The sequence below is a fragment of the Pleurodeles waltl genome, chromosome 2_1 (assembly GCF_031143425.1).
Source record: "Pleurodeles waltl isolate 20211129_DDA chromosome 2_1, aPleWal1.hap1.20221129, whole genome shotgun sequence".
In the NCBI taxonomy this organism is placed as follows: Eukaryota; Metazoa; Chordata; class Amphibia; order Caudata; family Salamandridae; genus Pleurodeles; species Pleurodeles waltl.
This window is the reverse complement of record NC_090438.1, coordinates 303,725,966-303,744,254: the sequence shown is the minus strand read 5'-3', so window position 1 is coordinate 303,744,254 and position 18,289 is coordinate 303,725,966. Positions and strand designations below refer to the sequence as shown.

Below are 18,289 nucleotides of genomic sequence, written 5' to 3'. Positions count from 1 at the left end.
TTGGTATAGCTATCCAATTTCTCTAGGTCAAAAGCAGCTCCAACCAATGCATCTCCAGATTGGGATATGATGAAAAGTCAACAAAAGTGCAAAGTTCCAAAAAGCAGAAAACAAGTTCCCAAATGAAATTCAGAAGTCAATCAAAGACTACCACAAAAATTGATGTAGTGAAAAATCCAAGCAAAAGAGAAAAATCAAAGATCACCAAACAAGTAGTATGTTAATTACTGTATGTCAAGTACAAATCCAAATCCAAATCCCAACCGCTGATCACCAATGTTAGAAATTGAGTATTTGGTTGGCAGTCAGGTTACCCCCTGTCCAAGCAAGGACCCTCACTCTAGTCAGGGTAAAAGAGAATCACCCTCAGCTAACCCCTGTTTACCCCCTTAGTAGCTTGGCACAAGCAGTAGGCTTAACTTCAGAGTGCTAGGTGTAAAGTATTTGTACCAACACACACAGTAACTCAATGAAAACACCACACAATGACACAACACAGGTTTACAAAAATTGAGAATATTCATCTAAACAAAACAAGACAAAAATGACAAAAATCCACCATACACAAGTCAAGTTATCAATTAAAAAGCAAAAAGAGGCTTCATGTGGTTTTAAACAGACACTAACACAGTTAGCATGAAAATGTACCTTGGGTGCGTCAAAAATAACCCAGCACCGGCAAGTGTGCATCAAAAAGGGCTTGCGATGCATTGATTTCAGTCACAAACAAGACCTTGGGTCTGCAGCACTGATTGGGATGTTTTAGGCCTGCCATTGCAGTGTCTCTGTGTGCAGGTTTAAACTGTGTGCCGGTTTAAATTGCCATGTCGACGTGGCAAGTTCAACCCCTTGCCAGGACCAAACTTCCCTTTTATTATCTGTAAGTCACCCCTAAGGTAGGCCCAAGGCAGCGCTGTGGGCAGGGTTCAGTGTATGTAAAAGGTAGGACATGTACTGGTGTGTTTTACATTGCCTGATAGTGAAATATTGCTGATTTTGCTTTTTCCTATTGCAAGACCTATCCATCCCATAGGGTAACATGGGGTTTGCCTAGAAATATTTTTTAAGTGTTAGTTCACATTGGGAGCAGATAGATGTTGGGTCTTTGGTTGGCAGTCAGGTTACCCCATGTCCAAGCAGGACCCTCACTCTAGTCAGGGTAAAAGAGAATCACCCTCAGCTAACCCCTGCTTACTCCCTTGGTAGTTTGGCACGAGCAGTAGGCTTAACTTCAGAGTGCTAGGTGTAAAGTAGTTGTACCATCACACACAGTAACTCAATGAAAACACCACAAAATGACACAACACAGGTTTAGAAAAATAGAGAATATTAATCTAAACAAAACAAGACCAAAATGACAAAAATCCACAATAGAAAAGTCAAGTTATCAATTAAAAAGCAAAAAGAGTCTTCATGTAGTTTTAAACACACACAAACACTGTTAGCCTGAAAATGTACCTTGGGTGTGTCAAAAATAACCCAGCACGGGTGAGTGTGTGTCAAAAAGGGCTTGCGATGCCTCGATTTCACTCACGAACGAGACCTTGTGTCAGTTCTCTTTTTGTCAGGTCAGGGTGCGTCATTTCTTCTCTCTGCAGGAGAGAGATGTGTCGATCCGGTCAGCACTCTCTGGTCCGGGCAGATCTTGCATTGTTTTTACATGCCCAGCGGTGCTTGCGTCAGAAATCCAGTCGCATGATGATCCGAAAACCACGCAGCGCGGGTTGCGATCTCACCAGCCTCCATCAGCAATGCTGCGCGTCGTTTCTCCAGCTCTGTGCGTTGATTCTTTGGTTGCGTTATAGGCGAGCGTCGATTTTCAGCCGAGAAGCAGGCGGCGCGTCGATTTCCCAGCCGCAGATCAGAGTTGCATCGATCTTTTCCCTGCACGGCATTCTGTGCGTGGATTTCTTCCTCTTAGGCTGCCAGCTTCTCCTTTCAAGGTCCCAGCAACTGGATGGGCACCACAGGGCAGAGTAGGAGTCTCTCCAGAGACTCCAGGTGCTGGCAGAGAGAAGTCTTTGCTGTCCCTGAGTCTTCAAACAACAGTAGGCAAGCTCTAAATCAAGCCCTTGGAGATCTTCACAAGATGGAAGGCACACAAAGTCCAGTCTTTGCCCTCTTACTCTGGCAGAAGCAGCAACTGCACGATAGCTCCACAAAAAAAAGTCACAGGCAGTTCTTCTTCCTAAGCTCTTCAGGCAAAATGTTAAGGGAGACCACCCCAAGGATGGAAAGTCTAACAATAGAGATATGGAGTTTTGGGTCTCCAAACTCACAATTTAAAATATATCTTTTGGTGAAGTTGGTTTTTGAATTGCAGGTTTTAAAATGCCACTGTTAGAAACTGGGAATTTTCTTGCTTAACTATTCTGTGCCTCTGCCTCTCTCCTTTATACACGTCTGGGTCAGGATGACAGTGTGCTTTCGCTCTAGACAGTCACACAAAGGGAGCTGAGGTGTGCTCTGCATATCCTGATGGCCCATCACCAGACTGATGGGTCTTCCTGAGCTAGAGTGGTGGGAGAAGCCGACACTTGCACCTGAATAGGGCTGTGCCTATTCTCGCACAAAGCAGTATCCCACGCCCTGGAGAGCGTCTATGGCCAGGGCAGGGAAAAGTAGGGTCTTGTGCAGTTCAAAGACTTCTCTTTGAAGTGTGCCTACTTCAGAGACAGAAATAGGTATAAGTTCACACATAGTTAGGACACTTTTGGAAGAAGAGCTGGATGCTGTAGGAGGGACTGCCACTCTGACTGTTGGCTTTTTGTGCTGGCCTGCCACTTCTGTCCCAGGAGTGAAAGAACTGGACTTTGCTTCTACATCCTGCTTCCAAGGTTCTCCAAGGTCTTGAGCTTGCACCCTGTTAAGAAGTCTCAGGGCCATCAAGGACTTTAACTATCAGCACCTGGGCTTTTGTGTGAGAATCCAGACTTGCCAAGTGGTGCCCCATCCAGTCCCTGGGCCCTTGGAAGTGAGTTCTGGTGGTCTTAAAGGTAAAATGTATGCATCGACTCCCAGCGCTGCTGTGAATCGGTGCATTGCTGGAAAGATCCGATGCAGCACCTGCCTCACGGCTGCAGAATCGATGCAGTGACTGCACTGATGCTGCAGAATCAATGCAACGTCTTCTTCACCGGTGTAGACCGACACGGCACGTCTGGATTTTCGGTGCATCATCGCTGGGTGCCAATTTCTTCATTGACTCGGCACCACAGTAAGGAACCAAGGATTCTTGTCCAGGAACTGACACATCACCTCCTCTGACAGTAAGGAACCTATGCATTACCTCCTTGCGACCATAAGGAACCGACACATCACCTCCCCTGATGCATTGCATGCTGTTCTGGCGCCCTCACCTCCCCTGCACCTGTTCTCATCTATAATTCTTGACGCACCTAAGGTACTTTGTCCTTAAACAAAAATATCTATTGATTTCTATGGATTGAAGTTGCTTAATCTTTTAGAAGTAACATCTTGACTTACGTATATTGGATTTTTGTTCTTTTGGTCTTATTTTATTTAGATAAATATTGGCTATTTTTCTAAACTAGTGTGGAGTCCTTTTGTAGTGTTTACACTGTATTACTGGGTGTGCGTGTACAAATACTTTACACATTGCCTCTGTGATAAACTGGACTGGATTGCTTGTGCCAAACTACCAAGGGGGCAAGCAGGGGTTATTTTCGCAGTGTGACTCCCTTACCCTGAAAAAAGTGAGGGTCCCTATTTGGACAGGGTGTAGACCACTGCCAACTAGAGACCCCATTTCTAACAATGCCTATCTACGAAGAGGAATTAATGGGGTGGGTATGTATGGTTAGTGCACCTTTAGCTAGTGCAAATGTTTGAGATTGTCAGTGCTGGCTGCCATTTGAGAAAGGGTGGGAAGGTGAACCCTAATACTTCTTTCCTCTCCAAAAACGTTATTGTGTTCTGATATAGTGGGCCATGATCAATCGTCCCCATTGCTAGAGGATGCTCCTGCCAGCAGAAGAGGAAAGCGTCAGTATTTTGGTGACTCCATATCAGAGTAACACTATGCAATTAAAGCAAACAGTGTTATGTACCAGAACCACTGTGCACTCAGTACATATGCACTGCTATAGCACTATTTCTATTTTTGGTCACTCAGACCCAGACTCAGAGCTTCCTCTTAGGGTCCCCTGTGCACGGTGAGCATTATATATTTATTGAAGTCAGGTATACTGCCTTGGGATGCCTAAGTAGTTTCCATGACCTTCATTGGCGCAGTCACCTAGTCTAGGCTAGCTGCAAGGCTTAGGTCATTGGTGACGTCCTCTATGAAACTGGGGGCACCTGCTGCACTCCCACTGCTAACAGTATTAAATAGCAATTCGCCACTACTGTGTGTGGAGGTATTGGGAGGAAACGATTGGGATATAGGCCTCTAAGATGTCAGATGTTGTCATCTAAAAATGATATTATAATAATAATAATAATAATAATCATAACATTAATAATCAGTAAGCCATAGGTGTTTGCAACTATTCACGGAACAAATGCATTTAGATGCACTACTTCCTTGGCCTTACAGAGCACTTTCAAATTATGGAGGATCTTACAGTAAGTCAATGTGCCAAGTTGCAAGTATTGTTGGCCTTGGCTCTGGCAGGCATAGACATTGGATTTTGAGTTCATGCCGGGGTGCGTGGAATGGCAGCCCGTAATTGCTTGTTTAATCACCCTTTCAATTAGCTCGTTAGTTGTGGATGCAGTTGTATGTTGGAATAGCACATAAGTCCAATGGTTTGTGGAAGTTGTTGCAGCTGGGGCATCCTGGGTGTCAAGTGGCTGTTGCCCGTGCCCCTCCTTATTCTAGGAATGGTTTACTGGGTAGTATCAGATAGATAAAGTGTTGGTACACTCACTGTGATGTTGTTGTTTGTGGTTGGCAGTGATATGATAATGGGGTAGGTCTGTCATTTTAGTTGGCTAGAGAACAGGGGAACTAGATTTGAATCCTAGCCCCGACACTTGACTTAACATAGTATGATTCTGTTCAAATAACTGAAACTCCCTGGGTTTCAAAACTATGATGAATGAATGTGTGACTTGTGTATTTCTCACTTGATACACACACTCTTGATTGTTTCCCAGCATCGCACGCAATACACTATGCTTCGTTTCTCCCTAAGTTTGTGCTGCATAAATACTAAAACATACATAAACATATATCTGTAGATACAGCACTGTCGGTTGGCATATTGCTTCTTCCTGGTGAGGGTGCAGGAGACAGTAGTGTTCTAGGGGTTTGGTTGTAGTTATTTAAAGTACAGTACACTGTAATCCATGGGCCATGATCCTGATTGGCAGTTAGTAGTGGTCAGATTCATAAGATCGGTGGTATGGTTAGCGCTGTGTAGAAGGCTGCCTGAAGCTGCAGCATGGTGATGCTGAAGGGTCATCATCCTCCTATCATTCTTTTCAGTGGTCATTCACCTAGGATAAATTTGATATCCTTTGTCTGTTGTAGTTCCGTGCTTACCTCATGTTGGTGCATTTGTGTCCATATATCGGATGGTGTACATGGGAATGCTATAGAGTTATTTCCGAATGTTTGCACATGACTGATTGGACCAAACGTTTGTATTGATCAATTCAGGTGTAATAATGCCTGTACATTTGTTCACTACAAAATGCAATAATAATTGGAAATAAATAAAGTCTATTACATATTTCTATTGGTCTTCATCTTAGAACACACTTTTTCTAAAGAGTTTCTGTACTTGCAACACCTTTGCTACCATCTTCGTAGGACATGCAAAACAAATCATCAACTAGTGACTCAAATCATTCTCCAGGATCTTCACGTAGTCTAACCCTGCTTAGTGTCTATGTTACTTCCCTGGCTCGTCTGATCGGGTCTTTAGCTTCGCGTTTATGACGTATGCAGATCATATAAAGATGGGCATCTGGCTTGGTGATCGATGATGTCAGGGGACTGCCAAAGAGAAATTTGAATCCTGCCTGGCGCCAGTGGTCTCGTGGATGCCAGAACAAGAATGCTGCCTGTGGTTCCAGCTCTCCCACTTGCATCAGCCATATAGCATGGCTTCGATAATTACAATACTTTTTCATTTAGATTGTATATCAATAAGATCACTTCCTTTTGTGTTTTTTTAAACGTGTTTGCTCTCCATAAACCTGTCCGTCCTGCTGGTAGAGCCCCAGAAAACAGTAGTCGAATCCCTTATTTCATCTCAGCTGGACTAAAGCAGCGTGTGGTTTTTGGGGCTGCCAAATTACCATCTGGCAAAATGACAGATGAGGTAAAATCTTGTAATGACTGGCCAACGTCTTAAGAGCCGAAACTAATCATTGTGCTTTCAGAAAGGGGCTGAAAACGTGGCTATTTCCTAAATGTTGACTCTTTTCCCTTTTTTAAAGCGCATTCAAAACTGGACTCAGATATTTAGTGTAAGGACACTTATAGGCAACAATATGCTCTAAAAGTATTTTTTTTAACATAACAGGTGAATCAGAGGAGTGAAAGCGCTGTGATAAAAGCAGAGTACGTTTATCCAACAGATAATATACAAATAGGGCCCTCTGTTCTCGCCTCTACCTTGTTTGGTCAAAGTGCATACTTTGATGTCTTAATTCATGGTAAAGCTACGGTTCTACCGCCGTACAAAATGGCATATTTAAAAAAAATCACATAGCACAACGCAGCAAGTCACCTTGCTGTGCTGTGTAATAGGGAAAGTGTAGAAATGCTCTGTACTGAAAACTGTACTGCACATTCCTGTCTTTTCCCTGCGCTGGCACATAATGTTTTGCCTAGACCCAATGCAGGCATTCTTGCACCCTGGTGCAAGGGTACCTGCCTTGTACGCAGGATTGTTTTTGTGTAGGAAGGGGCACCATCCTGCATGAAAACAATCTGGAGAGGCATTGCCCTCCTTCTGAATGCAGCACACAGGAAGAGGAAGTAACAAGGCCTAAAGATATTTCTCCTCGTTACACCTCACCTGGTGAGGCGTAGGATTTTGACGCATTCCCAGGTCTACCAGTAATGGTAACTCTGGGGATGCGCCAAAATTCATGGGTAGATCCATGGGGACACCCACGCTGCAAAAAATGGAACACCTTCCCAGGGCTTTGTAACGCAACACAGTGATCTTCACTGTGCTAGATTTATCAAGCCAGGCATTCCACACAGTGGCCTGGTACATCTCATTTAAGAGTTGCATCACATACCGGGGCACAAGGGCAACGCAAGTCTTTAATAAGTATGCCCCTAGTCAATAAGTGGTGAGTGCCAGATTTATGAAGACAACTTGCTGCCCTGCTCTTCTCTCCTTGTGCTGGCACACATAGTGCAGCCTAGCACCAACATAGGCAGCCTTGCACCATGGAGCAAGGGTCCTGCATTGCATGCAGGATTGCTTTGGTACAGGAGGGACACCTTAGAGGCATTTTCCTCTTTCAACATGTGCTGAAGGTGAAAAACACAAGGAGAAATACAATTGTTTCTCATTGTCATGCCTCCCCTGGGATGGTGTACCTTTTATATGCATTCCTAGGTTTACTTCTGGCGGTAAATCTAGGAATGTGCCAAAATCCAAGGGTAATTGTGTGGGAACACCCGCTCTCCAACCATGGAATGCCTTCACAGGGCAGAGTAACACAAGGGAGCAATTTGCGCTGTGTTGCGTTAGACTGGATTTACTATGCCAAGCCACGCAAGGTAAGGCATGGCATAGTAAATCTAACTTAAAGCCTGCCTTGCCCTTGTGTCACCTTATGTGATAGTTTGGAATGAGAGTCAAATACATCAATAATATATATATATATATATATATATATATATATATATATATATATATTCTTTCAGCATTTCTCAAAGACTAATACTATTGAGGAGGCAAGGAATGGTAGCGTCATCAGAGCCACAGGAAATGCTTATTCAAAAGGCGTTCCGTGAATTTATTAACTATAAAGGTGTAGTGAAAAGCTTGTTTACAGGTTTATAGTTCTTGAACTTTGAGCACAACCTGCAAATATTTCACCCTATGTGACCTACACCTATAGGTCTTTCTCAAAGGTTAGTATATGGAAAAATAGACATTGGTCTGTGTTTTGCTTGTGAGTAGCAAGTAGCAGTGTTGTGAATGGGGGTCTCCTATGACTGTTATGTGGTGTGAAAGGCACCCAGTCCTATTTGTGGTCTGTGCTTCAATTTGTTGCAGTTTTATGCCATTAGTGCTGAGATAAACTTTTGGACAATGAATTAAGACTTTGATATATGCTTTAGCTATGTGGGAAAGGAATGACGGAGTCTAACTGTGATGTCATTAGCTGCCGTCTATGTAAAAAGATTGTCGATGTAGCAATAAGTCAATGCTAAATTGAATAAAACTTAGGCAGTCGTTTGGAAAAATAGCTTACAGAATTCTGTTCTAGTTGAGCTATGTAGACCTAAAAGTGGAATTTATCTACATAAAATAAAGAGATTTCACTTTCGTTTTTGCTTAAATATATGTTAAAAGTGCCCTATAGGTAATTTTGTTATTGCCTAGAAACATTTTTCATAGCTTTCAAGTAAGGAAAGTAAACAAGACCACTGTAGCACCATCTTTAAGAAAATATAAACATTGTTAAAGCTGAGGGAGCTATCAAAACTTGTTTAGGACAAGTGGAAATATAAGGGCAAGTTTTGTCCATTTCAGTTATCTTGCTGCATTGAGTATGGAAAACACGTTTTGCTGTAAAGGCCCACGTATTCAAGGGTAGACCCTGGGGTTACTATAACAAAGAAAGTATATAGATGTATGAGCTTAATTCCTGTTCGAGAGAAAGGTGTATGTCATAGCTTTCCAGAGGAAGAGTACATCTTACACCTTTATATTGGAGCATTTGCCTCACTCACCTCCTGTTGTTTAGACCATTTTATGTACAATTTCTTGAGGATGAGGAAGAAGATAGCATTGTAACTGGAATTCAAATAGTTTAAAATGATGTATTTAGAGCCAGTAAAATGTTTCTGTTTTGAAATAATTATCTTTAAATTTTGAATCTCTTTCAGATACTCTCTTGACATACTGGAATAAAATTTCCCCTCAGGATCTCATAAACTTCCTCACTCTTTTGGAGTAAGTACTAATGTGTCAATATTATCTAAAAGGCTATTTTTGCACATAATGGGGTGGTTACATTAGGATTTGTGGCTCTTTGCAGAGCTTTAGCTCCCACGGTGTATTTTGGTGGATTCAGTGTAATATGAGTTGCCCTACAGCCAACAGAAACAATATGCACTTAATTTACTGAAGTCATGCCTGTTATCTCCCCTCTTACTTGCTATTTTGTACAGTATTCCCCCTCTTCATGTCTCTGTTAATATATACTGTATTGGGAACTCCATTATCTCAAACATATGCTGAATGTCTGCTCACGTAGTGTGATATGCTTTGGAAAATGTGGTCTGTCTGTGTCCCATTGCTGTCTATGTGACTGCAGCTGCTGCAACATCCCTTTCCATACAGGCTCGCAGAAGCCCTTCTGGGAACACATTGTGTAAAGACAGCTCTGCACCATCTCCTTTGCTTCTATAGGTGTTTCATGAGTTGTATGTTTGTGCTCTATCCATATCACCATTGTTGGGGGTATTTATCTATTTTACCAAAAGCAGGACAACTAACTATTAATCCCGGAGCATACACTTGCTACAGACGAGGAAGCATTGCTTGGTTACATGGATTAATGCTCACTAGATTTTCCCTAAATTGGAATAATTAGATTACTGCTCCAGTACAAATATATGTCTATTCGGAATATCAAATTTTATTCCATGTTTGCCCTCTATCCATTCTTCATCTTCGGTTCTTCAAAACAATACCCTTTTAGGCTTAGAGTGCCCCATAAATTATGCAAAAACGGAAAGTCAGAACTCTGGGTAGTTCCTAAGTTTAGAACAAGACCAGCTTCTACATAGAGCACACTACGTCACCAGTGACACTCTGAAACTGTTCACCTTAAATGTCTTTTTCTTTTCTAGCAAAGTTTTTGGGCATAATATTAGCACAGTGCCATCCACACCCAGCTAGAAAGTGATAACATCTCTTGTCATTTTTACAGCAAAATCTATAAGCTTAGGGTTAGCTAGTACCATCCATGCCATGCTGAAAAGTGATAAAAGCCTTTTACCACTACAGGCACAGTGGATGGCATTATGCTAATCCTATCCTAATCTATGCTAAAATAATTTTCTAGAAAAAGCTGCATTTGTGGTGAGCAGATTCCAAGTGTTGCTTTTGTTGTAGGGTGCTCTATATAGGAGTTGCTATTCACCTGAACTTGGGAACTACCCAGAGATCCTTTCTTTCTTTTTTGTATAATGTATGTGTCACTTCAACCCTTAAAGGGTTTTGTTTTGACTTATAGTAGGTGCTCCTTTATGTCTGGACATGGTTATACATCTCTGAAGAGCTCATAAAATGAGTAAAACACATGTCAGTGGTTGTTTATATTCATTCCAGGTTTGCCTGGGTGGTATTTTGCCAATCCAAATATGTAATACTGTTCTTGCTTTGACTGTGAAATTGACAAGAGAATGCATCAGTTTCTAACTCAGGGTGGATGGCACTGTGTTAATCCTATGTCTAAAAACGTTGCTAGAAAAATAGGCATTTGAGGTGAGCAGCTTCAAAGAGTCCCTGGTGTTGTAGGGTGCTCTATATAGGAGATCCTCTCTACCTAAAGTTGGGAACTGCTCAGAGTTCCTTCCTTCCTTTTGGCACTGTCTTTAGTTCTGGTTTAAAACCCTCACTGTGTTTAACACAGCAATTGTAGAGCTTAGATTTTGCATCAGCTATGTAACAAAACAAATTAGTGTCAAATGTAGCCCAGATTTCCCAGGTACTAGTCATTCTATTTTCACTGACTTATGACAGTCAAGGTCCTATGAAGTTTAGTTATTTTCTTACTGCTTACACATAGTCATACCATTTATGGTCGAGGGAAGACGTTTCTCCATCTGAGTGCCAGTTTGCTGTCATGTACAGCCAATTCATGTGAGGTACCTAGAAATGGGGTTGGAAAAAATTAATAAAACTTTTGACCACACAGATTGAGGCTGTGATTCTCTATTTTGCCTAGACCTAACCTAGCTAGTTTTTTTTGTGCCCCTACACCAACTGGCAGTACTTCAGAAGCTCATCTTTCTGTGGTACTCCCTGCTATGCTCCACTTCAATTTTACTATAATGCTTTCTACTGATCTTCAAGTTCTCTGATAGGCAGACCCCCAAGGCTCTTGTGAGAGATCTGGGAGACAGGCAGAGGAAGTAGAAAATGCAGCATGTGTAGCCAAGGAAACCCTTAGTGCCTCATTTCGAGTCTCGACAGGGTGGCCGTCACCTACGTGCCCAATGCCCCGCTGGAGTCATTACGAGTTTCTCACTAGGTTGGCCGGCTTAGTGGGAAACAGCCTACTGAATTGTCTACAGCTCGTAACTGAGCCAGAGGCAATGCTGTAGCCAGCAGGGTGCACCATCACCCTTGCAATGCTAACTGTCTGCAAGGCAGAGAGTGAACATTGCAAGGGTGCTGGTCAGGGGGGGCTACATTGCCTGTGCAAAGTCCTTGGGCAGTGCAGGGCATCCCCTGTGGCCCCCTGCATCTGTTCTCTGCCAGCCTTTTCATGGCGGTGTTACCTCCATCAAAAGGCTGGTGGAGAACGAGGTCATAATCTGCAGGGCAGTACTTCATGCTGTGCTGCCCTGGCGGATCCCTGCCACCACCAGACCCCGGGATCCAAGATCCTGGTGGAGCTGACGGTTCTCTGGCAGTCAGACCACCAGGGTTGTTATGTGGCAGTCGGACCACCACATAGACGGCGGTCCAGGCCGCCACCCCGAGTTTGGCGGTCATAAGACCGCCACACTCGTAATGAGGCCCTAAGACTTGGGTACAAGGAAAGTGGAAAAACTCAGCCATCATTGCAAGATGACAGATGGCTCAAAAACTGCAAAGATGGAAAGGGACTGAGCAATAAGGGGAGTGGAGCTCTGGGTGTGTGAGTTGGACACTCTCAGTCTAACTCACAAAGGCATGTTGGAGTATATTATGTAGTACTCTTGTAGGACTTTTTTATATACTCTTACATGCCTTTGTGAATTGGCTGCAAAATATTTGAAGTGGGGATAAAATAGGATTATTCAGAGATTATTCATATACATTTAGTAAAAACAGAAATGGTTGTGCCCTCCGTGCAGTTTTACTAAATGAGAGTTGGATATTTTGAGCCTGACTCACAAAGACATGTAAAGGTATGTGCAAGAGTACTTTTGCAGTACTGCTTTCTGTACTCATAAATGCTTTGTGAAGTGGCCCTTGTGCACCAACACTATGAACAATGCCATATTAACATCATGCTGCTCATCTTATTGCCCAAGTATCAATATCTCGGGTGAGGTTGTTAGAAAAACATTGAGATCATTCTGCACTATATACAGTTAACCTTTTCCCAATGACGTGTGACCCTCCAGTAAAAGGGTTTACTGAAGGTATTCCTTGACTTGAATATCATTAGCTTATACAGCACCCACCTTTGATTCACTGCTACATAAACATCATCACGGGCTCATGGCATCACGGACTGAACGAGTATGCATCATTGTATCTACCTCACTACTCAGAATACTTACTTGGTGGCGTTCAGTGGCGCATAAAACATCTTACCTCTCGTCCATACCCTACTCCTGTTTACCTGTCTTAGAAGCTCATCCTACTTCTTAAAAGCCGACCTGAAGTATTTCAGTGTGATGCTTACTGCCTTGTTGTTAGTGAACCAACCACTGGTATTTTCGGTGGTGCATTTTTGCATTTTCGTAAATTTCATAGCAAACCAAAACTTGTAACTGTTGTGTTTGTTCTTGCTTCATTTGTGACTTTAAACAGTCCCTGTCAATTGTACAGCAACAGCTATTGTTATACCTGTCTCTGAAAGAAAGTTTAGCAATGACTTTGTAGCAGGTCTAATAGGTGTTTCAGACCTGAACAGACGTGCAGAGCATCTCAGTGTTTCTGTCTGCACTAGCTTCTTGTCTCAGCATTGATATATATCAGGTTGCTGGAGCTGATCCAAAGACATTCCACCAGATAATAGCTGATTGCGTAACTAGAACGGTATGTGTTATCCCACAGAATGCCTCGGGATGAGTAGACATTGTAGGATGGATGGAATAGCTACTTATACTTCAGAGGGCTGTACTTCTTCATGTTAATACAGATTACACTTAATTGACATTTCTTGTGCCTCACCGGAGGAATATACTTCCAATGGTAGGCTGTTCTCCCTCACAGCTATATATGGATGCTAATCGAAAGGGACTTTTTTCTCTCAAGCTCTCATGGTGATTGCCTGAACTAGAGATTAACTTCTTAATAAATCTCGGAGAGCGCGGGAACAACTGCAAAGGGGGTTGAGGCTTTCCACCATACAGAAAACGTTATTTTCTTTTTTTGGTTTAAATGTGTTTTTATTTTCAGTGCTGTGGATATTAAATACACTGCCAATTCAATAAACCGTATAAGAGCATCATTATATCCATATAAAAAAGGTTACACATTTCTCGAGTCAGTATGAGATAGGCCTTGCATGAATAGAAATGCCAGTATTATCTTAAAATATTACAATATTGAAAAAGATTAGAACGAGACAGCACCTGCACTCTTTTGTCCTACTCAAGAAAAGAAATCTGCCCATGCCTGATTCAACAGCCGCTGGCTACCCCTATATTTCTGTCAGCCAAACATATAGTAAAAAACCTCTCACATTTCTTGGATCACTGCATCCAAAGTCAGAGTTGAAGGGTCCTTCAATCCAGAGCATTACTAGCGTTAAAGCATCATAGTCATTATTATTCAATCCAAATATTGACAGTGAAGACAGTTTTATCTATTTTGAAAGACAGCAAAAGACATGTTGCCATCACATGCACAGCTAGTGGCATATGGGGAGCCTAGTTTTATGACTGTAGAAATAAATTGAACTCTTTCAGTGTAAAACATAAAGGGAAATTGTATACTGTTTTTTTACATATAAATTACCCCCTACCATCCATTATAAGGATATTAGAAGTCATCACGGAGTTCTGTGACTGTATAGAGGAAAAAGGCCAAGGCTGTGTTCCTTTACAAGGTCATAGAACTTGGAGGTGGCTTGCAATATCCTCATAACATATAGATGGGTGTATCTTATTTCTTATAGTACATGGTCATACTTCCTACAAACCAGTTTAGTCCTTAATATCTTGTTCTTTCATATGAAAGAGGTGGTATGACTGCAGGCATGAAGAATAAAAGTGGATTCTAGTGTGAAATTAAACACATAAAAAACAGCTAGTGATTTGTTGCAATGTTATATTAGAATCCAATAATGTAAGTCCGATTAAAATGTACTGAGGTGGAACACGTATAGAAAAAGGCAGATGCATTCTTTTTTCCTGTAATGAGCTTTACTGTGCAAAAAATAATCATGTTGCCATAAATACCTCCTTTCTACTGATCACTGTTGCAGAAAACCATCTTATAAGAATGAAACGTCAGCTTTACTTGTTTCATTGCAGCTGTAATTATGCTGACCTGCCTTTCACTCTGGCTGCTGGCTCTGGAGGAGGCATTATAAGATTAAAAGTCAAGGTTCAGAGTCAAATAACTGCATCAGCACTACATACACTACCAAACTTGATACTGCACTAAAATGTTGTATATGTTGTTTCAAGTACCAATCAGGTGGTTTAAACAGCACCAGCTTCCTAGGATTTGACTTCAGTGCCACCCTCAACTTCAATACTCACATGCCATCGAGGTCCGAACTGCATGGCTCTAACTATCTGTGAACAGCAAAGTGAAGTATGTAATCTTTCAAGAGGACATAACAATGGCCACACATGCAATGGTTTTGTCTCATCTTTATTCAGGCAAAGATCTGCTAACTAGCATCCTACAAACCCACCCAAGGCCACTGAGATTGGGGTGTAAGTTCTGTATTTTACAGTATGGAGAAGTATTTACTCTTAAACCTTTGAAATAAGAAAAGGGTAGTGAAGATGCACTCAAACTGGACATTGATTTTAGGCTCCACCTTCTATATATCATTTATATGCCTTCATGTATGACTCCTATAGTCAATGTGTGTTTAACTTCATTAATTTGAGTTCCATTCTAACAAGAGTTGTATTAGGTCATGAATAATTAGCCTAGTTAGAAGTTATACTATGTTTAATAATAATCAATATAATTGTGTTTACTGAATGTACTTACATTTTAATAATAATAGTTTCATTGCTAAGAATTAATAATAATGTAATGTGCTTCCATGTCTAATTCTCAAGTTAACTTAGCCTGCCTTTGGGCTATAGTTGAGTAGTTATCATATTAAAGGTTGCCAGTGTGTTGTTTTCTTTCCTCTGCAGGTGTAATGTTTATTGTTATATATTAGGCTGATAGTGAATCCTGGTAAGGGAAAGCTAGTAGCAGACACGAAGAGTGATGGAAAGTGAAAGGAGGCTCTGGTAGCCAGCATGCTAGATAGATGTAACTCTCAAGGGCAAGCAGATGTGTACCTAATTGTGTGAGAGTGGGAATTTGGGGAGTTTACCGGTTACCAGAAAATGCTTTCACAGAATTGGTCTTGGACTGTGTTGCTATGGATTTTCTGAAACCTTTGATTATGCATTTAAGTAGTGTTCCATAGTTAGTTGTGGGCAGACTTTACCCTGACTTAGAAGAGAGCAGATCTTTTTGTTGGGGTTTCCCCTGAGTGAAAAGATTTAAGATATACATTCTTCTGTTTCCTCTGACTCCTCTGACCTTCTATTGAGGTTTACATGATGCTGTCATCATCTTCCTTCCTCTTAAATATTCCTGACCCTATTTATTCTATACCTTCATAGAGTGGGTTTCCTTATAGAACACAATATTTGGATATTTTATATTATTTATATACTGTGTGTTACTATCCTGTGCTTCATAATAATTAAATTCAGAATAGTTGAGCACCCAAATATTACGGCTGTATTCATATACTTTCTGAACCATTGCCAAATTTGCTGATTGATGATTGATTAATAAATTGAAAACTAAACCTTTATGGTTGAAGTACCATCCTCTCTGTCATCACTGTGAAGCCATTTTGGTTCACTGAACTTGAAATGCATTTCAAATGATAGGTCCCGCTCAACGCTCAAATCGACAACGAAAGGTCCATATGACCAGTGGTAGAGACTTTTTGATGATTTTACTAAGAGATTGCTCCATCAATATGATGCAGATGTTCTATGCCTAGATTGATCACATATGCATCATAAAGGAAATTCTGTTACAGGTTGAGGAGGGGGAAACCATCAAGCAGCAACCACAATCCTTGTCAGGGTGAATCACAAGCAAATCCCAAAATAACTGTGCTTATTTCTCTGGTAGCTTGCCAAAAAAGCAGTCTGGCTTAACTCAGTAGCAATGTGAGAAGTATTTTTGCAACACTTCAAATAGTAATAAAGTGAAAACACCACACAAGAAAAATCCCACACCCATTTAGAAAAATAAAGTATATTTTAATAAATTATTTGACACCAAAACAACAAAAACTCCAATCAGTAGAACCGGAGATATGCAATTTTAAAGATTTAGGTAGAAATAGTGCCTAAAAGCACAAAGCGCCAACTGTGGTTATCTGGTTACACTGGACTGGGATAAAGTTCAGGCCGACTGTGTTGGAGCATGGGCTGGGTACAGGGGCTAAGTTAGGCCCACTGAACAAAATAGCTTAAGCTCTGTTTGCGGAGTATTGCAGTGTTCCACATCGAAGATGTACCGCACAGTGGCAGTTTGGAGGAGCTGTGGGGCTACAATGTGACATACTGCAACAAGAATGCATCACGCAACGGTAGTTCCGAGGTGCTGACATGCTATGATGTGATGTTTTGCATTGGGTATTTATCGTGCAGCGGCAGTTCAAACGAGCGGCAGGGCTACAATGCAAGTTCCTGTGTTGAGGATGCATTGCGCAGTGGCAGTTCTGATGCGGAGCTGTGAGGTAATGCGTTGTGCTGAGTTAGTGCTGCTAGGACCACAGTTGTGATGGCAGAACACCTTCAGGCCCACTTCTAAGGGTTCATGACTGGACTGGCACCACTTGCTGATCAGGACTCATATCAGCAGAGTCCAAGCACAGGGTTCAGGTTGGTTGGAGCCTTTTCTGTCCCGGAGGCTTTGATCAGCAGGCCATCCAACTAGTCCTTGGAGACAGTCTGATGGTCCTGGGTTCAAGATGCAGGACTAGTGCTTCTCGCTTAGACAGCAGGGCATCAGAGTAGCAGTCCTTCTGGCAGCAGAGCAGGACAGTAGTCCTTCTTCTGAGTGTTTCACAGGTTGAGATGAAGAGTTGGATCTGGGGTTACACTCTCTGTAACTGGTGGCCTCTTTAAAGTGAGAGAAGCTTCTAGAGTCCTCCCTCTAAGGAGGTGTCTGAAATTTCCTTCCACCCTGCCATGCCCCCAGCTTAACTGGGGGCACAAAAGACTAGTGTAAATCCCTTTGTGAGGGGGCTCAGGCAAAGTCCTTATGATATGCGTATAGTAGATGACAGCACCTCGCCCTCATCAAGTCAGAGATGGCCCATCCTGCCAACACCTATTCTTCCTTTGTCTCATTGTCTGTGAGTAATACACAAAGACCATCTGTCAGCTATGCCTAGTCATGTGACACAGGATACAGTCTTTAGTCCCCATCCTGTTAGGACAGGGAAATGCTTTCTAAAAGTGGCAATTTCAGAATTGTGACTTAAAATCCAACGTGTCCATTAAAGAGGTTTTAAAGTACAATTTGTTAGACACCAAACTCAACTTTTCCACCTGTTCCCAATTGAAAGTTATCACATATCAAACATAATGCAGCAGTCCAGTGTTATTCTATGGGAGAGACAGACCTTTTAATAATGAAAAAAGAATTTAGGAGTTTTTCACTACCAGAACATGTAAAAGTTAAAAGTGCATGTCCCACTTTTTAAATACGTTGCGCACTTTTCTATGGGCTGTTTGGAGCCCACACCCACTGCCTTTCTTTATCTTTATCCGGAAACTACGCGCCTAGCTAGCACGCCCTGAGCCAGACATAACAGTCGAGTTCTTCCCAAATTCACATCCCACACTTTTTAGTGGTTTAATGACTGTTTAGTCTAATCAGGAGCAAGTGTGGGGTCTAACCACTCCCGAGACTCTCTTTTTGTGTTGTAACTCTTTTAGAGCCTACCCTAGAGGTGACAT

The 18,289-nt window shown here is 41.9% G+C and overlaps 1 protein-coding gene across 2 annotated transcripts in view; it reads left to right on the top strand.

The window, feature by feature from the left end:
- DOCK11 (dedicator of cytokinesis 11) overlaps positions 1 to 18,289 on the top strand; it is a 1,108,606-nt gene that overhangs the window by 702,440 nt on the left and 387,877 nt on the right. For both annotated transcript variants that reach the window (XM_069212535.1, XM_069212533.1), the window contains one exon: positions 9,053 to 9,119. In XM_069212535.1, the coding sequence (XP_069068636.1) occupies positions 9,053 to 9,119 (67 nt within the window). The remainder of the gene's footprint in view (positions 1 to 9,052; positions 9,120 to 18,289) is intronic.